At 46.6% G+C, this 27240-nt stretch overlaps 2 protein-coding genes across 3 annotated transcripts in view; both read right to left on the bottom strand.

Moving 5' to 3' along the window:
• Positions 1-27204, bottom strand: FCER1G (Fc epsilon receptor Ig). Of its 2 annotated transcripts, XM_060260589.1 has the most exons (5): positions 26908-27204; positions 9427-9518; positions 8270-8317; positions 3943-3963; positions 1-1564 (listed from the first exon to the last, which is right to left on the bottom strand). In XM_060260589.1, the coding sequence occupies exons 1-5, from the start codon at positions 26960-26962 to the stop codon at positions 1469-1471; spliced, it is 312 nt and encodes a 103-aa protein (XP_060116572.1). In that variant the 5' UTR covers positions 26963-27204; the 3' UTR covers positions 1-1468. The 2 variants fall into 2 exon arrangements, with proteins under 2 accessions (XP_060116572.1, XP_060116580.1); XM_060260597.1 differs by lacking the exon at positions 3943-3963 and having other exon boundaries at positions 8261-8317.
• NDUFS2 (NADH:ubiquinone oxidoreductase core subunit S2) overlaps positions 1-27240 on the bottom strand; it is a 79742-nt gene that overhangs the window by 3774 nt on the left and 48728 nt on the right. The window lies entirely within an intron of this gene.

Raw genomic sequence — 27240 nt, 5'->3', positions numbered from 1 at the left:
TTTAAAAGTTAGCACTCTTGCAACATTTTGTTTAATAGTTTATGATAAGAGACACTTCTTGCTCTGAATTATTGCATCAAAATCTGGAGGCAATGTCTGTGCTGTAGCAGTCTTGAGTTTGCTGTTCAGGTGTGTGTCTGTAAGTTGTAAACCTACTTTTGATTTATTGACATTCGTTACCAAAATCTCACGGTCAATGCTTCGAATCTAAGACCAAGGGGAAAACATGAAATGGCTGGGCATTCCGAGCTTTTGTGGGTAAGTTGCTTCACATGCTAGTCAGCCAATGGAGAAGACAGAGGCTTTGCTCTGCAGCTCCTGTGCGATTGAGCAAGCCTGGCAAACCAAGCTGTGATGCAGAAAGAAGCAAGAGAGAGAGAGACAGAAGGAAGCTGATGACAGTTAGTTGCTCACGGGCCTGATAAGAGCCCTCCGGAGGCCTGATCTGGCCCTCAGGCTGCACGTTTGTTATCCCTGCTTTAAAGCATAACATGAGCAAAAATACAAGACCGTGGTCCAAAGATCACCCCTCTTTTGACAACCAAAGAAGGCATAGGGCAGTGAGGAGGGGAGATGAGGACAAGCAACTCATACTTTCGCAGGCTTTATTTCCATGGAGAAAGTTGAGGACTGAAGGCTTTAAGCTAGAGGCTTCCCACAGGAATTGTTTAGGAAGACAAGAAAGTATGGGACATCAAGGATGTAGGGTTGCCAACTCTGGGTGGGGAGATGCCTGGAGATCTGGCTATGAAGCCTGGGGAGGGTGGGGTTTAGGGAGAGGAGAAACCTTATTGGGGGTATAATGTCATACAGTCCACATCCCAAAACCGCCATTTTCTCCAAAGGAACTGATCTCTGTAGTCTGGAGATCGGCTGAAATTTCAAGAGATCTCCAGGTCCCACCAGGTGGCTGGCAACCCGACAAAGGTGGCAAGATTGGAAGACAAAGGTACAGCCAGGGTTAAAGGTAGATGAGAGGCAAATTCAGAAAAGCACAGCTTCCTTTTGTGTGGTTGTCCGTGCTTCCCGCAGCGGCCATTTTATGGTTGGTTCTGCCTAGTGCGGCAGCCATTTTGTTCCTGCACCCACCACCCTGTGTCAAAATTCCAAAGGGGCCCATGGCCTCAGAAAGGTTGAGGCTCGCTGCTGTAGGCTATGGAATTTCTCATGGCCATATGGGGTCATAGATAAACCAGGCTTTGCCACACAACAGAATGGCTTTGTGGGATCAACAAAAAGTGAAATTTCACACAATCTCCCATCCTAATAGGAGTCAGCTGCAATGAGCAAGCAGTGGCAGCTTTGGGTAAGCCTTCCCCCCCTTTTCAAATCCACTTGGCAACGGCTCATAAGAGGACAGAGTCTTCCCTGCAGGCCCAGCGAGGATAGCTCTACGGTTGTCCTGTGTCAAACTCGGTTTTGCAATTTTCATATGCAGGCAAAAGGTTTCCACAAGCGACAGCAGTGCCTATTCTTCTACTGGTTCTTCAGGGACTTTGCCCCGTGCTTCAACTTTGGGGAGCTCGAGGGGTGTGTAGGTGTCAGTTTCCTGAGTGACGAGGCCCTGGAAGATGGGAAAAGGTTAAAGGGTGGTGCATGTGACTCTCCTCACCTCTCCTGTATCCTCACAACAACAACCCTGGTAGGTAGGCTAGGCTGAGAGAGCCAGACTGGCCCAAGGTCCCTGTGGTGGAATTATAGGCGAGCCAGGGCAGTTCTGTTCAGCAGCCTGAATTTGCTTAGGCCTCTCTGTCTCGTTCTTTCTCCCATAAGGCTTTGCATGCCTCTCTCAGCCCTGACCTGATCTGTCAGTACACTAGAAGAATTGTTTACATTTTTTTCAGTTTAAGCATGTACAGTCAGCTCATACATAATGTTATGTATGCGGACCAATGTGGAGACTTTTATGCGTGTTCCCGCCTGGCTCACTGGAGCCGTAAGGACTGAGTTTGAAGAAGAAGAAGAAGATATTGGATTTATATCCTGGCTTCCACTCCGAAGAGTCTCAGAGTGGCTCACAATCTCCTTTACCTTCCTCCCCCACAACAGACACCCTGTGAGGTAGATGAAGATATTGGATTTATATCCCGGCTTCCACTCCGAAGAGTCTCAGAGCGGCTCACAATCTCCTTTACCTTCCTCCCCCACAACAGACACTCTGTGAGGTAGATGAAGATATTGGATTTATATCCCGCCCTCCTCTCTGAAGAGTCTCAGAGTGGCCTACAATCTCCTTTCCCTTCCTCCCCCACAACAGTCACCCTGTGAGGTGGGTGGGGCTGAGAGGATTTTCCCAGCAGCTGCCCTTTCAAGGACAACCTCTGCCAGAGCTATGGCTGACCCAAGGCCATGCTAGCAGGTGCAAGTGGAGAAGTGGGGAATCAAACCTGGTTCTCCCAGATAAGAGTCTGCACACTTAACCACTACACCAAACTGGCTCAGGACCAATGGGCAGCAGGATCCAAACACCTGCTGCCCTGCTCCAATCCTGGGTCCCTTGCTGGTTTGAATGATCCAATGGCGTGCTAGTGCAGGAACCTTGAAGTGTATATAAGTTGATCCCATTGGCCCAGTTGTCCAGTCTGAGTTCAGCCATTGCTATGCTGTATCTAATAAAAGAGCTATGATCACTGCTACCTCGTCTCCTTTGTGCATCGAACCCACTCTATTATACATAAAAACCTCAACCATTTTTATCTTCGGTTGAGACAAAGTATTTGTATGGCTCCTGTAATTTAGTTTTATCATGCTCAGTTTGTCTTTCTATCAAAATTGACGGGGTGGGGTGGGGATATAGGATTGCCAACTCCAGGTTGGGAAAGTCCTGGAGATATGGGAATGGAACCTGGGGAGGGCAGGGACCTTGGTGGGGTGCAATGTGATAAAGTCCATCCTCCAAAGCATCCATTTTCTGCAGGGGAACTGATGAGGGATGAACTGTAAACCTGGGAGATTACAGTCGAGATATTACAGTCGAGGGATGCACTGTATTCATGCATCATATTAGAAGAAGACTGCAGATTTATACCCTGCCCTTCTCTCTGAATCAGAGACTCAGCGGCTTACAATCTCCTATATCTTCTCCCCCCACAACAGACGCCCTGTGAGGTGGGTGGGGCTGAGAAGGTTCTCACAGCAGCTGACCTTTCAAGGACGACTCCTGGAATAGCTGTGGCTGACCCAAGGCCATTCCAGCAGCTGTAAATTGAGGAGTGGGGAATCAAACCCGGTTCTCCCAGGTAAGAGTCCGCTTACAATCTCCTTTACCTTCCTTCCCCACAACAGACACCCTGTGAAGTCAGTGGGGCTGAGAGAGTTCTCCCAGAAGCTGCCTTTTCAAGGACAACTCTGCGAAAGCTATGGCTGACCCAAGGCCATTCCAGCAGGTGCAAGTGGAGGAGTGGGGAATCAAACCCGGTTCTCCCAGATAAGAGTCCACACACTTAACCACTACACCAAACTGGCTCTCAAAGGTATTTTTAAAATATATATTTTTGTTTGATTTTATATATATATATATATATATATATATATATATATATATATATATATATATATATATATATATATATATATATATAAACGTGTGTGTGTGTTTGTATATGTTGTGTATCCCTGATAAAGTTGTGTGCCAAACCCACAGGGATCCTTGAACGAAATAAAATTGATTTTCCCTCTGCACCATCCCCCCCACCCCCACTTTCTATTTCTTGGCTGTTATTTTTGCCTCTTTAAAAATACAGTGTTGTGTTGCCATTGTCTTGATCGGCTTCTCATTCGTGGTCATCACTCTCAGCCTTTTTTTTTCAAATTGTAAAACCCATTCACAACTGTTATGATTAAAGACACAAAGCAACAAAGTAGAGATACAAATATTTCAATGCAAAGATGCCTAGAACTGCCTGTGCCCCTCCCATCCAAAGAATACTGACAGATACTCACTGTGTAGACTCCTTCCACTTTCTAGAGAGAGAGAAAAGAAAATGAGATGAGGATTCAGAAAAACAGGAATCATAAACAGAAAACGAAAATATGTTAACTTCTTCAAACTTGTCCAGCCCCCTTTCTTTCTCTCCGCCAAGATTTTAAATTCAATGCAAAATAATACATTTAATAATAATACATTTTATTTATATCCCGCCCTCCCCGCCGAGGCAGGCTCAGGGCGGCTAACAACATCAATTAATATAACAAATTATACAATAATTTAAACAATAGGTAAAAATTAATTAAAATTCTAAAAACAGTAAAACGATAAAATTAACATCGTGGAGCTATTCCGACAGATGACACAATGGGAACAAACGCCCTTGCGCTAGATCAATTCATTTGAGAGCAGCAAGGTCACTACATTTTACTGCAAGGGCTTCTGTGTCGTCGCCCTGTCAGGCAGACAACCCACACAGTTAGCTTTTCCCCAGCAGAAAAAAGGAAGCTATGGCAGTAGCTGCACCTGCTGAGTTTCTGCCTGTTGTGCAATGTTTTTTTGGGGGGTGTCCCAAACAAAAGACTTAGCAGCCCTTCCCCAACATTGCAGGAAAGTTGTCATGATGGTTGCCCTCCCCACCACCACTGTGGGGAAGCTTCTGCCACCCTTCTAATTCTCTGCTCCATGGCAGGGAAGATGCCTCCTTTCACACTGCCCAGCCCTCACTGGAGCCAGGGATATAGCTTGCCAAAGCACCATGCCATGATGTCCCTCAACAGGATAGGGTTGCCAGGTCCAACTCAAGAAATATCTGAGAATTTTGGGGGTGGGGCCAGAAGATTTTTGGGGTGGGGCCAGGAGGAAGGGTGTGACAAGCATGACTGGATTCCAAAGGAATTTCTGGCCATCACATTTAAAGGGACCGCACACCTTTTAAACGCCTTCCCTCCGTTTGGAAATAATGAAGGATGGGGGCACCTTCTTTGGGGGCTCATATAATTGGAACCCTTGGTCCAATATTTTTTTGAAACTTGGGGTTGTTTTGAGGAGGGCCATTAGATACTATGCTGAAAATTTGGTGCCTCTACCTCAAAAAATAGTCCCCCCCCCCAAGTGCCAGATGCCCACTGCTTGATCCAACATTATACCCTATGGAGACCGGTCTCCATAGGGAATAATGTAGTGCCCAGCAGAGATTCCCCCCCCCACACACACACATTTTCTGATAATCTTGAAGCAAGGGGAGGACTTCAAAACTGGGGGATCCCCTGCCCCCAACTGGGGATTGGCAACCCTACAACAGGGGCATATTGAGTCAACAAAAAGATCACCCTGGAAAAGGACCTGCCCTCCAGCCTTCCCATTACCCCACCCCACTGATAAGGGACGCCAACTCTGGTTTGGGGAATTCCTCAAGATTTTTGTGAGGTGCCCAGGGAAGGCAGAGTTCAGGGAGGGGAGAGAGTTGAGCTTAAGGGTTGTTACCAGGTTCCCCTGGCCACCAGTAGGGGGAGCAGGTGTAGACTCTGTTCTCCAAAGCTACCATTTTGGGGAACTATTGTAATTCCAGGAGAATTTTAGGCCCATTTGGATTTTGTAACCTTAGCTACGGTTGCTAGCTCTCTGGGTTGGGAAATACCTGGAGATTTAGAGGGTGAAGCCTGGGGGAGGACCTCAGCTGGGTATTATGCCATAGAGTCCATCCTCCAAAGCAGCCATTTCCCACAGAAACTGATCTCTGTCATCTAGACATCAGTTGTAATTCTGGGAGATCTCCAGGCCCCATTAGGGCTGCCAAGTTTCCACCAGGGGCGGGAGATCGCCCACTTTGGCGGGCCTCAACCCCCTCAGCAGGGAGGAGGCCACCGGAGGGATCCCCACTTGCCCAAGAGTCCCATCACTGTGCGGGGTGTGCGGCACCCAGAAGTGACATATCACGCTGGGCACATTGAGCGGGGAAACTCTATGGTTTTGTTCCGGGACACTCCAGCAATTTCGGGAGGGGGGGAATCTATGGTACCATAGAGTCCCCCCCCCAATTGCTAGAATGTCCCCATGCAAAACCATAGAGTTTCTTAGAGCGTCCCCACGTGACGTGCCTGGCGCAATACATTACGTCCAGGCAATGTCATTGAGCTGCATGCGGGCAAAAAAAAGTCCCCCCACCACCACCAGCAGGAGACTTGGCAACCTTACGCCCCACTTGGAGGTTGGCAAATCTATTCATGGCTCATGAGAGAGGACATGGCTCATGAGAGTTAAATGAGGTTAAATGCACAGACTCTTATCTGGGAGAACCGGGTTTGATTCCCCACTCATCCAGTGACCTTGGATCAGTCATCACTCTCTCAGACCTGTTCTGCTCAAGAGCAGTTCTCTTAGAGCTCTATCATCCCTACCTACCTCTTGTGGAGAGAGGAAGGAAAAGGAGATTGTGAGCTGCTCTGAGACTCCGAGTGAAGGGCGGGGTATAAATCCAAAGTCTTCTTCTTCATCATCATCACAGATTTGTCCTTGGCCTAGAGAAATTATGAATGGACTGTGGACATGGTCTGTTTACAGTGGTCAGTGCCTTAAATCCTTAAGGCTGCCAACCTCCAGCTGGTGGCTGGAGATCTCCTGGTATAACAACTGATCTCCGGGCAGCAGAAATCAGTTCCCCTGGAGAAAATGGCTACTTTGGAAGGTGGACTCTGTGAGATTCATTGTACCCCACTGAAGTTCTTCCCTTCCTCCTCAGGCTTCCCCCCCAAAATCTCCAGGTTCTTCCCAACCAAGAGGCCTATGCGTCCTACAAGAACCAGCTTCTTGCCAAAAGCTGTTCCTTTGCACCTTAAATATGTCTGGTTTTGTTTCACCTGCTCAAGGATAAGGAAAAGGCTGTCTATATTTGCTCAGGGTGGGATGGGCGGGATGGGTTTTGCCCATTCGGAAACTGCTGTGCTGTGCTCTAAAATCCCATACTATTGTATGCAGGATAGTTTCTATCACTGAGGGTTGCCAACCTACAGGTAGCGCCTGGATATCTCTTGGAATTCCAGCTGATTTCTAGCCAACAGAGATCAGTTCCCCCGGAGAAAGTGGCTGCTTTGGATGGTGGACTCTGTGGCATTATAGCCCTCTGATTCCCACCACTCCACAAGCTCTGCCCACCCAGGCGGCTCTAACAAATCTCCAGGAATTTCCTGACCCAGAATTGGTAACACTAGACCCTGTTTATCAGGGATAACAATGCTCAGGGTACCCCTACAGCCAGCCCCAAAGCTGGTAAAAGTTCTGGGGGTGGGAAAATTTAAATCATCGCAGAATTAATGAACATACAAATTCTTATTACTTCCTGGAAAGAAGAGAAGGATTTGGGTTTTTCAGCTCTGGTACAAACTGTCTTGGATCTTGTCCAATATCACGAATCTGATTACAGATAACTGAGATGATGTATACAAAGCACTTATGTTTGAACACATTCTGTAGACATGCTAACAGGGGTGTCAAACTCAGGTCTTTTTTGTAGCAGGAACTCCTTTGCATGTTAGGCCACATCCCCCTGATGTAGCCAATCCTCTTGGAGTTTACAGTAGGCCCTGTAATAACAGCCCTTTAAGCTCTTGGAGGATTGGCTACATCAGGGGGTGTAGCCTAATATGCAAAGGAGTTTCTGCTGCAAAAAAAGCCCTGGTCAAACTCATTTGTCATGAGGGCTGGATCGAACATAAATGAGACCTTGTCAGACCAGGCCATGTGTGTCATAAAATGTAATGCCAGATAGTGGAGATATAAACTTTATAAAGAACAAAGACAAACGCAATTGAAGATTTAAAAAAAAATTAGCACTCTTGCGGTATTTTGTTTATATAACAGTCTCTGATAAATGACACCTCTTGCTCTGAATTATTGCATCAGAATCAGGAGACAATGTGCTGTAGCAATCTTGAGTATGCTGTTCAGGTGTTGTTCAGGTGTGTGTCTGTAAACTGCAAACCTACTTTTGATTTATTGACATTCATTACAGAAATCTCATGGTCAATGCTTTGAGCCTAAGACCCAGGGGAAAACATTAAATGGCTGGGCATCGCAAGTTTTTGTGCATAAGTTGCTTCAAGTGTTGATCAGCCAATGGCGAAAATAGAGGCCTTGCTCTTGTGCTCTTGTGCAATTGAACAACCCTGGCAAAACAAGCTGTGATGCAGAAGGAAGCAAGAGAGAGAGAGAGAAGGAAAGCAAATGACAGTGAGTCGCTCGTGGGCCTGATAGGAACCTTCCAGGAGCCTTATCCGGCCCTTGGGCCACATGTTTGACACCCCTGTGTTAAGAAATATGAATATTGTTATTAACTGAATGTACCTCGTAAATTGCCGAACGCTCTTCTCTTGCTTTCTTTCGATATCGGATCTGAGGAAGCGAAACACAGAGTTAAGTTTATCTATACCAGGGTTGCCAATCCACAGGTGGGAGAAGAAGAAGAACCCAAAAAACAACTGCGTCAGAAATACACAACACTTATAACAAATTTACAAAAATTTATATTATAAATGTGCAAAAGCATCCACAAATTCATCCAAAGATAATAAAATACATAAAGAACATAAAGTCCCAAACAAAGGAATACTGTTCCAAAGGATGACTCTGGAAAACGTCAAAAAGTCTTTGTAGAGTAATACTACTTGAAAGTAAATCCCAGACGGAGTCCTTCCACTGATGCCTACTTCAGAAGGAAAAAAATCTTGCCTTCACGCAATCACCGACTTTTATCACGTTTCGCTGCGTTGCAGCTTTTCCACAAGCCAACTTACGAAGTCCTCAGACTAGCTTCTCTCACACGCCCATCTTTCGTATTTTAAGTGACGGCTTGCTCAGAAGGAAAAAATCTTGCCTTCACGTGATCAGCCGACATCAGCGGAAGGACTCGTAGCGGAAGTAGCTTGCATTGCTACTGTGAATGCAAGGACAGCAGTGTTACATGCCACCAGGATAACTAGCAAAAGTAATATAAAACAACAGATTTTTCAGGGACTGCCAGAATGTTCAGGCAACATGTGATGTGACTCCCCAGGAGTGACATCATAGCACTGCATGATGCCCAGCTTCCTGGAGCCCCCAGGGATTGCTAGTCCTTGGCTGGCAGAAACCAGAGCTTGAAAACTGGCAATATTGTAGTGGTTCCCTAGCAATGGCCACTGAAGTAATCAATTTCTTAAAGCTACAGGCTTTGGCTTGCAACCCAAGTTCACAGGGAAAGGTTTCCAAATGCAGAAACATAAGCAAGACTGTCTATGGCCAAGCTGATGGCATATGGCTATTATGTGCCCACTTGGGATGAGCTCACCATTGTGGCTGTTAGGCTAACTGGTAGGGGTGACCCTAAATCCCCAATTGCTTTCTCTTCTGTTCAACACCCTTTGGATTTTATCAAGATTCAAGAAGCCAATTAGAACCACACTGGAGAATGCTGGTTATGTCACAACCACCCATGAACATTTCAAAGATTTGGGAGGACTCACCTTCAATCGGCAGTAGAGGAAAGTGAGAGTGATGCCATAGACAAACAGAATCCCATCCAAGATGTAACATAACTGAGGTTCTTGTAGAGCCTCTGCAGTGAGACAAGGTACATTTGGTGACTTCTTCAGGAACAGACTTTTAGCCTGTACATAATTTCTTTTTTAAAAAATGGGAAGTGATAATAGGAAATGCATAGGGCACATGGGTGCTCCAAACTTCAAGCCACTTTAATGCAGGGGTGTCAAACATGAAGTTCGGGGGCCGAATCAGGCCCCCAGAGGGCTCCTATCAGGCCCCCAAGCAACTGGCTGTCATCTGCTTCCTTCTCCCTATATCAGAGGTCCTCAAACTTTTTAAATAGGGGGCCACTTCACTGTCCCTCATACTGTTGGAGGGCCGGACTGCCATTACTGTACAAGGCCGCGGGCCGTCAGTTCTCCATCTTCTGCATCTCTCTCCCTTCCCCACACTACACACCCCGGCCTGGGAACTCACCTCATCTCAGTATCACCTCACACTCTGTCTCCGCCGCCTCAGCCCAGTGCCGGAAGTGTGCGTTGCTAACGCGAGTTTAGGTCGAACGTCACTTCCGGTCTGATTTTGCCATAACCTGGCGGGCCGCATAAACGTCCTCAGCGGGCCGCATCTGGCCCGCGGGCCGTAGTTTGAGGACCCCTGCCCTATATCTTGCTTCCTTCTGTATAACAGTTTGCTTTGCAAGGCTTGCTCAGTTGCTATAGAGCAAACCCACTATTTTCTCCATTGGCTGAGGCTCCTCCCTTGAGGAGGAAGGCGGGGAACGGCGAGAGCTTGTTTTTCCAGTCTCTCTCAATTGCACAACAGAGCTACTGAACCAAGCCTCTCTTCCTTCTATTGGCTGAGGTTTCCTTTCCTGGGGGAGGAAAGAAAGAGCCACAGCTTCCTTTGCCCAGTTCCCTGGATCCCATGGGAGAAATATAGAGAAAACACCTTTAAGACCAACATGTGCTAACATTTTAAGCATGGTGTAAGTTTTTTAAAAAATTAATTGTGCTTGTCTGTGTCCTTTATAAAGTTTATATCTCTGCTACCTAATCTTAAATAGGTACACACATGACCTGGCCTGACATGGCTCAGCCCAACCCAACACAGCCCAGCCCAAAAAGGTCTCATTTATGTCACATCCAGACCTCATAACAAATGAGTTCGACACCCCTGCTTTCATGACTTCCTCCCAAAGGAAACAGGGAGTGGTAGTGTGATGCCAGCATGGGGAACTCTCTTAATGCCCCCCTTCACACTTTCACAGAATTCCGCCCCCCCCCCCCCCAATGTTATCTGGGCATTCTGTTGATCTGCTCCACTTACACACACACAGAGGGCTTTTTTTGAACAGGAACGCATAAGAACACAGTTCTGGCTGGTTTGGCATCATGGGGTGTGGCCTAATATGCAAATGAGTTTCTGCCAGGCCTCTTCTACAAAAAAAACCCTGTGTGAAACAATGGTGGCATCAGGGGGTGTGGCCTAACATGCAAATGAGTCCCTGCTGGGGGGGGTGGCGGTGGCGATTCCAGGTGAGGTCTAACCAGAGCAGAGTAAAGCGATACCATAACTTCACGTGATTTAGACACTATATTTCTGTCAATGCGTCTCAAAATTGCACTTGCCTTTGTAGCCTTTTTTAGCCACCACATCACACCGTTGATTCATGTTCAGCATTTGGCCCACTAAGACCCCTAAGATCTACTGCCAAGACAAGTCTCCCCCATCCTATAATTAGGAAAAATCCAATGCATAATTATAATAATCATAGGATAGGGGGAGACTTAGCGGACCATAGTTAGTGGACCATCGTTCTCATCGTCCTTTCTTACATGCCCAGGGAAATGCTGGTTGCCACTTTGGGGTCAGTCAGCCATTTTTCTCCAGGCCAGTTTGACAAGGGATGCTGGAGGTATTTGCCATCTTCTGGGCATGCAGCAGGATCACTGGAGATGTTGCAGGGGGGAGGCATTTGTGAGGTTCCTGCAATGTACAGGGATTTGTACTAGATCACCTTGCAAGTTCCTTCCAAGTTCCAACTCTATGATTTTGCGATTCAAAGGAGGAGGAGGAGGAGGAAGAGGAGGAGCCAGGAGCAAGGTTGTGGCAAACATAATGGAACTCCAAGGAGAGTTCTGGCCATCATGTTTAAAAGGACGGCACACCTTTTAAAAGCCTTCCCTCCATTGGAAATAATGAAGGATGGGGCACATAAGAACATAAGAGAAGCCATGTTAGATCAGGCCAATGGCCCATCCAGTCCAACACTCTGTGTCACACAGTGGCAAAAAAAAAATTATATACACACACACTGTGGCTAATAGCCACTGATGGACCTCTGCTCCATATTTTTATCTAAACCCCTCTTGAAGGTGGCTATACTTGTGGCCGCCACCACCTCCTGTGGCAGTGAATTCCACATGTTAATCACCCTTTGGGTGAAGAAGTACTTCCTTTTATCCGTTTTAACCTGTCTGCTCAGCAATTTCATCGAATGCCCACGAGTTCTTGTATTGTGAGAAAGGGAGAAAAGTACTTCTTTCTCTACTTTCTCCATCCCATGCATTATCTTGTAAACCTCTTTCATGTCATCCTGCAGGCGACATTTCTTTGAGGGCTCATAGAATTGGACCCCCTGATCCAATCCTTTTGAAACTTGGAGGGTGTTTTGAAGAGAGGCATCGGATGCTACGCTGCAAATTTGGTGCCTCTACCTAAAAAAAAACAGCCCCTCCAGAGCCCCGGATACTTGCAGATAAATTCTCCATTATACTCTATGGGAATTGGTCTCCAAAGGGAATAATGGAGTGCCCAACAGACATTCCCCCCCCCTTGCATTCTGATGCTCTTGAAGTGGGGGAAGGGCCTCCAAACTGGGGGGATCCCCTGACCCCACCTGGGGACTGGCAACCCTAGGCAGCTATGCCACAGCTGCTGACACATTTATTTATTTATACCCTGCCTTTCTCCCCAGTGATGACCCAAAGTGGGAGGGGCTGTAGCTTAGTAGTTGAGCATCTGCTTGGTAAGCAGAGGGTCCCAGGTTCAATCCCTGGCATTTCCAACTAAAAAGGGTCCAGGCAAATAGGTGTGAAAAACCCCTGCCTGAAACCCTGGAGAGCCGCTGCCAGTCTGAGTAGACAATACTGACTTTGATGGACCGAGGGTCTGATTCAGTATAAGGCAGCTTCATATGTTCATATGTTCAAAGTGGCTTACATCCTCCTTGTTTAGTCCATTTTATCCTCACAACAATCCTGCAAGGTAGATGAGGCTTACTGGCCCAAGGCCACCCCACCAGCTCATTATGGCAGAGCAGTCTATTGTAGAACAAAAAGTGAAAGCAGCAGATCCAGGATCTCCTGGGCTGAGGGAAATATTGGTCGACTGGGCAACTGGATCTGGATGTTTGCACTGGAAAGAGAAACCAGTTTGTACGCAAGATTCGCTGCCAGCTAAAAAAACAATCTGTTCTCCAGTTTCAGCTGGGAGGGAAGTTTCAGTTCTTGGAACATAATAGCCTACGTGCCCCACAGCCAGTCACAATTTCAACCTCCAGTCAAAAGGAGAAGGATGTAGAAATGCCAGGTTCAGAGCCAGCCCTAGACTGTCTGGCACCCTAGGCAAAGCTAACTTCTGGCACCTCCCCCCTTGCATTGATAACGTCACTGAGTCACATGGGGCGGGGCACACGATTCAGCGACCCAAGAAGGCCAGCACCCTAGGCAATCACCTAGAGGCAGGGCTGTCCCTGGCTACGTCCATAGAAGGACGGGGTGCCTTCTTTTAGGGCTCATAGAAATGGACCCTCTGGTCCAATCTTTTTGAAACTTGGGGGTTGTTTTGAGGAGAGGCACTGGATGCTATGTTGATAATGTGTTGCCTCTACCTCAAAAAACAGCCCCCCAGAACCCCAGATTCCAAAGGATCAATTATCCATCATACCCTATGGGAATTGGTCTTCATAGGGTATAATGGCGTACCCAGCAGACATTTCCCTCTGCACCTCTGGATTCTGATAACCCTGAAGTGGGGAGAGGGCCTCCGAACTGGAGGATCCCAAGCCCCCAACTGGGGATTGGCAACCTTATAGGGTTGCCAGCTTTGGGATGGGAAATTCCTGGAGCTTTGGGAGGGTGGAGCCTAGAGAAGGGGAGAACTGCAGTGGGAATGTGATGGCATAGGGTCTGCCCTCTCGAGCAGGCCCGGCGCTAGAGTTTCCAGCGCCCCGGGCTGGATCTCACTTCTCTGCTTCCCCCCATTGCTCATGATGATGTCACTGTTACACTCCCCCCCCCCGACTTTGTGGAGGCTGCCCGAGCCTCGGGAGGCCTCCGCAAAGTCCCGAAGGCAGCAGGTGCGCTCAGAGCACTCTCGCAGCTTCCCTGACTTTGTGGAGGCTGCCCAAGTCTCGGGAGGCCCCCGCAAAGTCCCAAAGGCAGCAGCGGGCACACTCAGAGTGAGCTCACTGCCATACCCCCCAACTTTGCTGAGGCTGCCCGATTCTCCAGAAGCCTCGGCAATGTCAAGATGGCAGCGGGGTGTGGGGAGAACGCCCCTAGGCCAAGTGGGGGCGGCTGCCTACTTGGCCTACTCCCGCGAGCCGGCCCTGCTCTCAAGAGCAGCTGTTGTCTCCAGGGGAAGTGATCTCTGTAGTCTGGCAATGAGTTATAATTCCAGGGGATCTCCAGGTCCCACCTGGATAACGGCAACCCTTTACAAGCCTACTCTGCCTAGCTAAATTGAGAGAGCCAGTTTGGTGTAGTGGTTAAGTGTGCAGACTCTTATCTGTGAGAACCGGGTTTGAATCCCCCAGCACTCATTTTGTAGAAAAATAGGTGGTGGAGCTCATCCAGGGATTGCACATACTACTCAATGGATAATGAGGTAGAACTCTCAGAAGGAGGAGGAGGAACTCTCAGAAAGGTTCAGGAGCTGCGCTCCTGTGAGCTCCCACTGAATCTGAGGCCTAGATTCCCCACTCCTCCACTTGCACCTGCTGGAATGGCCTTGGGTTAACCATAGCTCTCATAGGAGTTGTCATAAGAACATAAGAGAAGCCATATTGGATCAGGCCAATGGCCCATCGAGTCCAACACTCTGTGTCACACAGTGGCCAATATACACACACACACACACACACAATGTGGCTAATAGCCACTGATGGACCTCTGCTCCATATTTTTATCCAATCCCCTCTTTAAGCTAGCTATGCTTGTAGCCGCCACCACCTCCTGTGGCAGCGAATTCCACATGTTAATCACCCTTTGGGTGAAGAAGTACTTCCTTTTATCCATTTTAACCTGACTGCTCAGCAATTTCATTGAATGCCCACGAGTTCTTGTATTGTGAGAAAGGGAGAAAAGGACTTCTTTCTCTACTTTCTCCATCCCATGCATAATCTTGTAAACCTCTATCATGTCACCCCGCAGTCAACGTTTCTCCAAGCTAAAGAGCCTCAAGCGGTTTAACCTCTCTTCATAGGGAAAGTATTCCAAACCTTTAATCATTCTAGTTGCCCTTTTCTGCACTTTTTCCAATGCTATAATATCCTTTTTGAGGTGCGGTGACCAAAATTGTACACAGTACTCCAAATGAGGACACACCATCGATTTATACAGGGGCATTATGATACTGGCTGATTTGTTTTCTAACAATTCCCTTCCTAATAATTCCCAGCATGGTGTTGGCCTTTTTTTATGCAATCACACACTGTCTTGACATTTTCAGTGAGTTATCTACCACGACCCCAAGATCTCTCTCTTGGTCAGTCTCTGCCAGTTCACACACCATCAACTTGTATTTGTAGCTGGGATTCTTGGCCCCAATGTGCATTACTTTGCACTTGGCCACATTGAACCTCATCTGCCACGTTGACGCCCACTCACCCAGCCTCAACAGATCCCTTTGGAGTGCCTCGCAATCCTCTCTGGTTCTCACCACCCTGAACAATTTAGTGTCATCTGCAAACTTGGCTACGTCACTGCTTACTCCCAACTCCAGATAATTAAAGAACAAGTTAAAGAGCATGGGACCCAGTGTTGAAAGAAAATATGGATAGTGTTCATTCATTCATTATAGGGAAAAGGGGACCCCCCACTTTCCCCCAACTTTTAGCAGTAAAACTTCTGTGTGCTAGCTTTTTGATATGGTTAGGCCATTTTTTTATTGCATTCTCTTGCTAACCTTATATCTCAGACTTAGAGTTAGACCCCCCTTCCTTTGTTCCTTACTTTTTAATTTTATTCACAGCATTTGTCTTTCTAGTCAGCAATAAATGTTGGTTGGGAAAGTTTTAGACTGTTACAATTCATGGTACAAGGGCGAAACACAAGCTGGGCCATGAACATAAATTCTATTGTTTTGCTGAGTTGCTAAGATGTTGCTAAGCAATATGATAACTTTCTATTTCTGAGAAACTTGATCTTTCTTGTATGTCTAAATCCACCCCCCAGCCTCACACGGTCGGTCGAGGTAGACTGTAAGCCCCAATGGCAGTTTGCCACAGGGTGAGGTAGCGGATGACGTCGGTAATGCTTTAAGAGGCTGGGGGCTTGGCTAAATCGGGCAGAGAAGGGCGTTGCTGTTTGCCCATCTCTCCACTTATCTGCAGAAAGTGAAATAAAACTGTTTTCTCTGAACAACAAAAGTCTCTTGCCTGGAAAATTGTTTGGGCTTCAGGGCTGAGGCCCAAAACCGGTTGACACCAGTACTGAGCCCTGCGGCACCCAACTACTTACTGTCTTCCACTGCGAAGACTGCCCATTTATACTCACTCTCTGCTTCCTATTAATTAGCCAGTTTTTGATCCACGAGGACCTGTCCTTTTACTTCATTACTCTCGAGCTTACTGAGGAGCCTTTGATGAGGAACTTTATCAAAAACTTTCTGGAAGTCAAGGTAAACAACATCTATTGAGTTCCCTTTGTCCACATGCTTGTTCACCCCCTCAAAGAACTGTAACAGGTTAGTGAGGCAAGATCTTCCCTTACAGAACCCATGCTGAATCTTCCTCAATAACCCGTGTTCATCAATGTGCCTACTCATTCTGTCCTTGATAATGGTTTCTACCAACTTTCCCGGTATTGAAGTCAGACTGACTGGCCTGTAATTTCCCGGATCTCCTCTGGAACCCTTTTTAAAGATGAGGGTGACATTTGCTATCTTCCAGTCCTCAGGAAAGGAGGCAGATTTCACTGAAAGATTACATATTTTTGTCAGGAGATCCACAAGTTCAACTTTGAGTTCTTTCTGAACTCTTGGATGTATTCCATCTGGACATGGTGACTTATTAGTTTTTAATTTGTCAATCAGTTGTAGGACCTCCCCTCTTGTCACCTCAATCTGACTGAGGTCTTTCAACACCCCTTCCAAAATTAGTGGTTCTGGAGTGGCCAAACACTTCTCATCTTCCACAGTGAAGATGGAGGCAAAAAATGCACTAAGCTTCTCAGCCATTTCCCTATCTTCCTTCAGTAATCCTTTGACCCTTTGGTCATCCAAGGGCCCCACTGCCTCCCTGGCTGGTTTCCTGCTTCTAATGTATTTGAAGAGATTTTTATTGTTGGTCTTTATGTTTTTTGCAATATGCTCCTCATAGTCCCTTTTTGCCTGCCTGATCACAGTCTTGCATTTGATTTGCCACAGCCTGTGTTCCCTTTTATTAATCTCACTTGGACTAGCTTCCCACCACTTAAAGGGGTCCTTCTTACCTTTTAAAGCTTTCATTACTTTGTTTGTTAACCATGCAGGCCTTCTCTTATACCAGTTTGTGCCTTTCCTAACTTGTGGTATATATTTTATCTGAGCTTCTAGGATTGCAGTTTTACATAGCCGCCAAGCTTCCCCAAGGGTTTTGACTGTATTTACCTTTCCTTTCAGTTTCCTCTTCACATACCTCCTCATCTCAGAGAATTTACCCCTTTTAAAGTTAAACGTGGTTGTGCTGGTCTTTTGGGGCAACTCCCTATTTATACAAATGGTGAAATCAATAACGTTATGGTCACTGCTCCCAAGCAGTGCGATCACTTTTACATCTCTCACCAAATTTTCGGCATTACTTAAGACCAAATCCAGGATTGCCCCACCCCTGGTAGTTTCTGTGACCATCTGCTCCATAGCACAGTCATTAAGAGCATCTAGAAACTCAATCTCTTTCTTTCGACCTGAACACATATTGACCCAATCAATCTGCGGGTAGTTAAAATCACCTATTACGACACAGTTTGGAGGCCCTCTCCCCACTTCAGGGTTATCTTTAATCCTTCCATCATATTATAATCGTCCTCTATCTTTGATTTGGTGGGTGATAACAAACTCCCATAGTTAAATTTCCTTTTGGGCCCTCTATTTCGACCCAAAGCTTTTCTAGAAGGGAATCTAATGCTTTGACCTCAGTCTTGCTGGACTGTATACCCTCTCTGACATACCGAGCCACCCCACCTCCAACCCTTCCCTCCCTATACTTCCGATATAACATATCCAGGAATCACCGTGTCCCACTGATTCTCCTCATTCCACCAAGTTTCTGAAATTCCCACAATGTCTATGTTTTCCCCCAACACTAAACATTCCAACTCACCAATTTTACTTCGAACACTTCTAGCATTTGTATACAAACATCTATAATTTCCCAGGCAAGTTAGACCCGCAACCTTCCTCCTGCTGCCTCAAGACTTTGGCAGGCAGCCCATACTGTTTGTCACCATCTCAGTGGACAACTCTGATCCATTACCCGGTAGAAAAGTAACAGCTAACCCTTCATCTCTTTGAGATGAGTCCTCCCGAACCAGAGACATTTCATCTCCTGTCGGCTTTCCCCCAAGATTTAGTTTAAAAACTGCTCTGCCACCTTTTTTATTTTAAGCACCAGCAGCTTGGTTCCATTTGTCCTTGAAAGGGCAGTTGCTGTGAGAGCCCTCTCAGCCCCACCCACCTCACAGGGTGTCTGTTGCAGGGGGAGAAGACATAGGAGATTGTAAGCCGCTCTGAGTCTCTGATTCAGGGAGAAGGGCAGGGTATAAATCTGCAATTCTTCTTCTTCTTCTAAATATGGAGCCTTCCTCAGAACCAGTCCAAGGAACCTCCCTCCAAAGAGGAATGAAAACTTCCTTGTGCCAGAAGAAGACTTAGCACTTAGCTAAGTTGAAATACACACATGCTTATCCAGGAGTTATTTCATAGAAAAAGAGATGCCAGAGCTCATTTGCACTCCTAATTTGCATATTCCACACACACCTGACATCACCAGAAGGTGTGCTCAATTATATCAGCTCAGCATCTACCTTAAAATGCTTATTGGGTTATAACTGTCATAATAAAACCTTACTGCCACATCATACTTTTTGAATTACTTTCTCCTATGTGGCTACAGTGGCATGATGAAGATTTCCATCTGTCTGCTTTATATGTTTTGGTTATTTTCCAGTTTTTTGTGGTCGAAAATATTAGACAGTTTGTCAGATCTTAGAGTTCAGCAAAATTCTCACTGGGGGTTTGAGCAATGGAGCCCAGAAGCAAGGTTTTTTGGGGGGTGGGGGGTGGGGGAGAAATAGCCCAATAAAATGTAGAGTTTCTGGAGCTCTGCTCCTGTGAGCTCTTGCCAAAATGAGGCCTGCTTATGACCTGGGTGATGACGAGCATATAGCAAATTATTCACTGAAGGATAAAACAACTGGGCTTTTTAAACATGGAACGTAACAATTTCCTATTTCAGAATGGAAAAATATCTAAATAAAAACCAATAGTATTTGATGCCCTCTCTCCCTGAAGTGACAATACCACAAACTTCACCTGGATTTCCCCCATATCCAAGAGGGTTTTTCAAGCCCACAATCACCCTTGATCCTGAAAGAGAACATCTCAGAGAGGCCTGAGAGGAACAGAACAGAGCAGAGCAGCTCTGATAAGCTGAGACAGCTGGAGAAGTTGCTAAGAATTTCTGCGTTTTGAAAGACTTCATTCTGAGGCTTGGGTGACTGCTGAAAAGGCTGAGTTGTGATAGCTGGGGAACTGCTGTACGTTTGGGTGAGTGGGCTAAAGGTGAAAGTGATTGATTGATTGATTGATTGAGAGTAATTGTTGATGATTGCTTAGGAGTGGTCTGCTCCACCCTCTTTGCATTTTAAGCTGCGCCTTGCCAAAGGCGCGAGCCTTCGGCGCGAGCCGAAGGGCGAGAGCTAAAGGGCTCTTGGCCTGTGGCTCTTTGCCTGGGGGCTTCCTAAGGACCAGGAACCCAGATCCCTGATTTCCTTGTTCTCCCAATAAGGTAAGTTGACCTTCCAGAAGGGGAGCCACGTAAACAACAGCATTTAAAGAGGACTGTATATTTAATATATATATCATGAAGGTAGAATGCCAGCAGGGGGGTGGGGGCTTTCCAGTGTTTTGCACTGAGTGTCACATGTATGACTATCTGCCCACAGGACAGAAGTCTTGGGTGTGTGCTCGATGCAAGGAGCTCCTGGTCCTCAGGGAACGAGTTCGTACCCTTGAGGCCGAGGTGACTGCCCTGGAGAAGCAGAGACGGTCAGTTAGGCAATTGGGGAAGACTCTTGGGGGCGTATTAGATGAGCCCCACTCTGAATGTGGCAGCCCCGTTGCTGCCAGAGAGCGTGAGGGTCTAGAGGGAACAGGGCACCTTGCTGAGGATAAGGGGAATGCGCCCTCAGAAGGGACCTCTTCTTCGGTTGGTGAGCGGGTATCCTTTCGCGCCAAGGAACCATCCCTGGGCAGGGGGAGAGGGGGGGTCTTGGTAGTTGGTGATTCGATCCTTAGGCAAGTAGACAGCTGGGTGGCGAAACCGCGTATTGACCGTATGGTGACTTGCCTGCCTGGTGCGAAGGTAGCGGACATTACGCGTGTAGTAGATAGGCTGATAGACAGTGCTGGGGAGGAGCCTGTGGTCATGGTGCATGTTGGCACCAACGATGTGGGGAAATGCAGTCGTGAGGTCCTGGAGGAGAAATTTAGGCTGCTAGGTGGGAGACTTAAGGCCAGGACCTCCAAGGTGGCCTTCTCGGAAGTACTACCTGTTCCACGTGCAGGGCAGGAGAGACAGGCGCAAATTAGAAGTCTCAATGTGTGGATGAGACGATGGTGTAAGGAGGAAGGGTTTAAGTTTGTTAGGCACTGGGATGCTTTCTGGAACAAGCCGGAGCTGTACAAAAGAGACGGTCTCCACTTGTCTCCAGATGGAACCAGGCTGCTGGCGCTTAAAATCAAAAAGGTGGCAGAGCAGTTTTTAAACTAAATCTTGGGGGAAAGCCGACAGGAGATGGAATGTCTCTGGTTCGGGAGGACTCGTCTCAAAGAGATGAAGGGTTGGCTTCTATTTTTCTACCGAGTAACGGATCAGAGTTGTCCACTGTGATGGTGACAAACAGTATGGACTGTCTGCTAGAGTCTCGAGGCGGCAGGAGAGAGGTGGCGGGCCTAGCTTGCTTGGGAAATTATAAATGTTTGTATGCAAATGCTAGAAGTGTCCGAAGTAAAATTGGTGAATTGGAATGTTTAGTGTTGGGAGAAAACATAGACATTGTGGGAATTTCAGAAACTTGGTGGAATGAGGAGAATCAGTGGGACACGGTGATTCCTGGATATAAGTTATATCGGAAGGATAGGGAGGGAAGGGTTGGAGGTGGGGTGGCTCTGTATGTCAGAGAGGATATACGGTCCAGTAAGACTGAGGTCAGAGAATTAGATTCCCTTTTAGAAATGCTTTGGGTTGAAATAGAGGGCCCAAAAGGAAATTTAACTATGGGAGTTTGTTATCGCCCACCAAATCTAAAGAGAGAGGACGATTATAATATGATGGAGGGATTAAAGATAGCGGCTAAACGTAAAAACTGTGTCGTAATAGGTGATTTTAACTACCCGCAGATTGATTGGGTCAATATGTGTTCTGGTCGAGAGAAAGAGATTGAGTTTCTTGATGCTCTCAATGACTGTGCTATGGAGCAGATGGTCTCAGAACCTACCAGGGGTGGGGCGATCCTGGATCTGGTCCTAAGTAATGCCCAAGACTTGGTGAGAGACGTAAAAGTGATTGCGCCACTTGGGAACAGTGACCATAATGTTATTGATTTCACCATTTGTATAAATAGGGAGTTGCCCAAAAAGACCGCCACAACCACATTTAACTTTAAAAGGGGTAAATTCTCTGAGATGAGGAGGCATGTGAGGAGGAAACTGAAAGGAAAGGTAAATACGGTCAAAACCCTTGGGGAAGCTTGGAGACTATTTAAAACTATAATCCTAGAAGCTCAGATAAAATACATACCACAAGTTAGGAAAGGCACAAACAGGTATAAGAAGAGGCCAGCATGGTTAACAAACAAAGTAATGGAAGCTGTAAAAGGTAAGAAGGACTCCTTTAAGCGGTGGAAAACCAGTCCAAGTGAGATTAATAAAAGGGAACACAGGCAGTGGCAAATCAAATGCAAGACTGTGATCAGGCAGGCAAAAAGGGACCATGAGGAGCATATTGCAAAAAACATAAAGACCAACAATAAAAATTTCTTCAAATATATTAGAAGTAGGAAACCAGCCAGGGAAGCAGTGGGGCCCTTGGATGACCATGGGGTAAAAGGATTACTGAAGGAGGATGGGGAAATGGCTGAGAAGCTGAACGCATTTTTTGCCTCCGTCTTCACCGTGGAAGATGAGAAGTGTTTGCCCGCCCCAGAACCACTAATATTGGAAGGGGTGTTGAAAGACCTGAGTCAGATTGAGGTGACAAAAGAGGAGGTGCTACAACTGATAGACAAATTAAAAACTAATAAGTCACCGGGTCCGGATGGCATACATCCGAGAGTTCTGAAAGAACTCAAAGTTGAACTTGTGGATCTTCTAACAAAAATCTGTAATCTTTCATTGAAATCTGCCTCCGTTCCTGAGGACTGGAAGGTAGCAAATGTCACCCCCATCTTTAAAAAGGGTTCCAGAGGAGATCCGGGAAATTACAGGCCAGTCAGTCTGACTTCAATACCGGGAAAGTTGGTAGAAACCATTATCAAGGACAGAATGAGTAGGCACATTGATGAACACGGGTTATTGAGGAAGACTCAGCATGGGTTCTGCAAGGGAAGATCTTGCCTCACTAACCTGTTACATTTCTTTGAGGGGGTGAACAAACATGTGGACAAAGGAGACCCGATAGATGTTGTTTACCTTGACTTCCAGAAAGCTTTTGATAAAGTTCCTCATCAAAGGCTCCTTAGAAAGCTTGAGAGTCATGGAGTAAAAGGACAGGTCCTCTTGTGGATCAAAAACTGGCTGAGTAATAGGAAGCAGAGAGTGAGTATAAATGGGCAGTCTTCGCAGTGGAGGACGGTAAGCAGTGGGGTGCCGCAGGGCTCGGTACTGGGTCCCATCCTCTTTAACTTGTTCATAAATGATTTAGAGTTGGGAGTGAGCAGTGAAGTGGCCAAATTTGCGGATGACACTAAATTGTTCAGGGTGGTGAGAACCAGAGAGGATTGTGAGGAACTCCAAAGGGATCTGTTGAGGCTGGGTGAGTGGGCGTCAACGTGGCAGATGCGGTTCAATGTGGCCAAGTGCAAAGTAATGCACATTGGGGCCAAGAATCCCAGCTACAAATACAAGTTGATGGGGTGTGAACTGGCAGAGACAGACCAAGAGAGAGATCTTGGGGTCATGGTAGATAATTCACTGAAAATGTCAAGACAGTGTGCGTTTGCAATAAAAAAGGCCAACGCCATGCTGGGAATTATTAGGAAGGGAATTGAAAACAAATCAGCCAGTATCATAATGCCTCTGTATAAATCGATGGTGCGGTCTCATTTGGAGTACTGTGTGCAGTTCTGGTCGCCGCACCTCAAAAAGGATATTATAGCATTGGAGAAAGTTCAGAAAAGGGCAACTAAAATGATTAAAGGGCTGGAACACCTTCCCTATGAAGAAAGGTTGAAACGCTTAGGGCTCTTTAGCTTGGAGAAACGTCGACTGAGGGGTGACATGATAGAAGTTTACAAGATAATGCATGGGATGGAGAAAGTAGAGAAAGAAGTACTTTTCTCCCTTTCTCACAATACAAGAACTCGTGGGCATTCGATGAAATTGCTGAGCAGACAGGTTAAAACGGATAAAAGGAAGTACTTCTTCACCCAAAGGGTGATTAACATGTGGAATTCACTGCCACAGGAGGTGGTGGCGTCCACAAGCATAGCCACCTTCAAGAAGGGGTTAGATAAAAATATGGAGCAGAGGTCCATCAGTGGCTATTAGCCACAGTGTGTGTGTGTGTGTATATATATATATATATATATATATATATATATATATATATATATATATATATATATATATTTGGCCGCTGTGTGACACAGAATGTTGGACTGGATGGGCCATTGGCCTGATCTAACATGGCTTCTCTTATGTTCTTATGTTCTTATCTCACTTAGTGTACCGTGATCATGAAACTTACAGAGAAAAAGGAATAGTTTATTTAAGGGGTCCCCAATCTTGGAGTTTTGACACGGTATGGTAGGTGCAGCCACAAAATGGCTGCCGCAAATGGTTTGCCACAGGAAGCAGGGCCAGCCAGAAAATGGCTGCTGCATTTACACAGCCCTTGTGATTTGATGGCAGCTGCTGCCAAAGAAATTAAAAGAAAAAACATGGACAGCCAATCACTTTGGTGGTCAGTCAAAAGTCCTGTGGGGCAAAAGCCCCACTTTCTAAAAACACTTAGTGGGCACCAACAAGAAAGATGTTGGCAGGTATCATCATGGTGCCTCAGGGAACCACATAGTGGACACGCAATGTATGGTATTCATTCTACCGAGGTTAAAACTTTTGGCCTTGAAAAGGACCGATCTTAATTCAGCTCTTAAAATGTTGATGCTGGTAAATCGATAGACCTCGAAAATACAAAGCCTTGAGTTTGCTGCCACGGTTTTAGAAGCTTTGCGGGATTACAAGGAAACCATAGATTTGCCATTCATTTCTTTGAGAAAGTGGATGCCACTCCTGCTTTGACCACTCCTTGATGTGGTGGGATAAATACCCAGTGTTGGCATTTTGAGAAATGGGAACTCTGATGCTCAGCTGGTTTTAGTAGAATCAGCTTTTTTGCCTTGACTGGAACTCTTGGTTTTACTTTCCAACAGGAGATCCAAAGCATCATTACTGAACACAAGAATTGCCTGATGTATCCCAGTATGAAGTTGCTGTCTTGGGTGGGGATGAGGGGCCCTGTCGCCTACACTGGTCCTACACTGGAAAGTCATGACCCCTTCCTGTCTATCTTTTAGAAAGCTGCCCATGGCTTTCTTTGGCAGGAAGTTGCTCAGCCTAGATGAGGTTTATGTATTGCCATTTTAACTTCCATGTGAACTCGATTGCTATTGGGTTTAACTCTTTAAAATTGTGACTATATTTTATACTTCCCTCAGACGCTATTTGGGAGAGGGGTACTAAGCCGGCATCCGAGTTTTAGAACTAATTTACTCATACCCAAATACATCTAAACAGTGCTGCATACTTTTATGGAGAGCCAGTTTGGTGTAGTGGTTAAGCGTGCGGACTCTTATCTGGGAGAACCGGGTTTGATTCCCCACTCCTCCACTTGTACCTGCTGGAATGGCCTTGGGTCAGCCATAGCTCTGGCAGAGGTTGTCCTTGAAAGGGCAGCTGCTGTGAGCCCTCTCCAGCCCCACCCACCTCACAGGGTGACTGTTGTGGGGGAGGAAGGTAAAGGAGATTGTGAGCCACTCTGAGACTCTTTGGAGTGAAGGGCGGGATATAAATCCAATATCATCATCTTCTTCTTTTAACACCCTGGTCTGGATAGGCCAGGCTAGCCCGATCTCAAAACCAAAACCAGGGTCAACCCTGGTCAGTCTTTGGAAGGGAGACTGTAATATGGTGGGTTCTTAGGCATTGAAGAGGTGAGGCGGTAGTGATAGCGAGCTCTTTACTGAGTACAGCATGGTGGTGGCCGCACTAACTGAACTGGAGAACAGGGCCTGCTGGGCCAACGATATACAGCACTGGGTTCCCACACTAGCACGTTATTGGGTCATTCAAACCAGCAGGGGGCCTGTGATTGGAGCAGGACAGTTGAGATTTGGATCTTACTGCCCTTTGTTCCCAAGTCCCCAAGCTCAGTCCTCCAGGCTCCAATCAGCCAGGCAGGAACACCTTTTAGTAACACAAGATTCACATATACAACAGAGACCAACCACCAAGGAAGATCAGGTCACAACATGGAGGGAGGGCTGGCCCTAGACTTTCTGGCACCCTAGGCGAGGTTAACTTCTGCAAGGTTAATGTCACTGAGTCACATGGAGGGTGCTTAATTTGGTGCTCCCAGAAGGCAGGCGCCCTAGGCAGTTGCCTGATTTGCCTAGGGGCAAGGCCAGTTCTGCACGGAGGCAGGCATTGAGAAATCACCTCAGAACGTCTCTTGCCTTGGGGTCACAAGAAGTCACCAGAAGTCGGCTGTGACTTGACTGAAAAAAAAAAAAAGTTTTAAAACTTAAGCAGTTTCTCAAAAAGATGGGGCTGTTTGCCAACTGACAGCTGTTAACGGATGGGGGGGGGGGGAATGAATTCTTAATCTTTTGACTGATTAAATTATTTGCCTATTGCCAGTCTGTAACTTTAGGCACCTTTTAAAGACAGACGGAAAGGATGTGATATCTTGCAACCTATCTGATTTCTCTCCCTCCCTTCTTCCAAGCAGTGTGGGCCAGAATTTGTGTTTTCCTCTCATTTTATACTCACAACATGCCCTGGGAGCCGTGTTCCTTCTAAGCTGAGTTACTATGAGCTAGCTCACAATTTTTTAGCCTTCGGCTCACACGCTTGTGTCTTACCTCAGGAAAAATGGCCCCAGAGCAAACTCATTTATGCAGTAGTAGCTCATAACTTTAGATGCCAGTAACTCACAAAGTAGTATTGTTGCTCACAGGACTCCACAGCTTAGAGGGAGCATTGCCTGTGAGGAAGATTCAGCTCGTGTGAAGGGCCCAATATCATCCAGTGAGCTTCCTAACCTCATGAGGACGAAGTCTCAACTCCCAAACTCTTGTCTGACAGTGTAACTGCTACGCCACAATGGCTATCTAATTATTAGAAAGGCCATCATTAATAACCATCCTTCCGATTCTCCATAAAATGCAGACTAGAATTAATGCACCCGTCATACACAAGCCTGTCCCCCACTGCTTCATGTTGGCCACTGCCAATTAATCAACTATTATTAGTTGATGAATCTACTAATTAAATCTTGCCTTCCCCACCTGTGTACAGATGATGAAATCTCAGCGGGGAAAATTAGCAGCTGATTTATCCTTGTGCTTCCTCACCGCCCATGGAAATAAATGCTTTTTGCATGGACAGCAACGTGACGCATCAGAGACATGACACGCACCAGAAATCTGTAGAGCCCCCCGATATGGCATTTCTGCACCCCGCCCTGCCACCTTCACCTGCTTCTGCAGCCGTCAGGAGAACCAGGAGGGCTGTCAAGAGACCCAGCTTCATCCTGGAGACTTGCGTGGAGTCGTTCTGCTGAGCGGCGGCTCTCCTTCCAAGAGATGGGGCCGGATGGACGCAAAGCCAACCACCAGCGCTATGCGCTCTGCATGCGCCTGGCTTTGCAAAGTCCGGCAGCCGAGCTGAGCTTCTGCTTTGCCGTTCTCGATTTGGCAGGACAGCCCACAACCCACAAAGCACATGCTTTCCTGCGTCGGCTGCCTGAATTGCTTGCTCAGTGATAGCCCATCAAACTCAGAGGCAAGTTCCCCTTTTTTCCAAGTTGC

Source organism: Heteronotia binoei, chromosome 1 (assembly GCF_032191835.1).
Source record: "Heteronotia binoei isolate CCM8104 ecotype False Entrance Well chromosome 1, APGP_CSIRO_Hbin_v1, whole genome shotgun sequence".
NCBI classification, from domain to species: Eukaryota; Metazoa; Chordata; class Lepidosauria; order Squamata; family Gekkonidae; genus Heteronotia; species Heteronotia binoei.
Note: the sequence above shows the minus strand (reverse complement) of the source record. Positions and strands in the feature narration are given on the sequence as shown.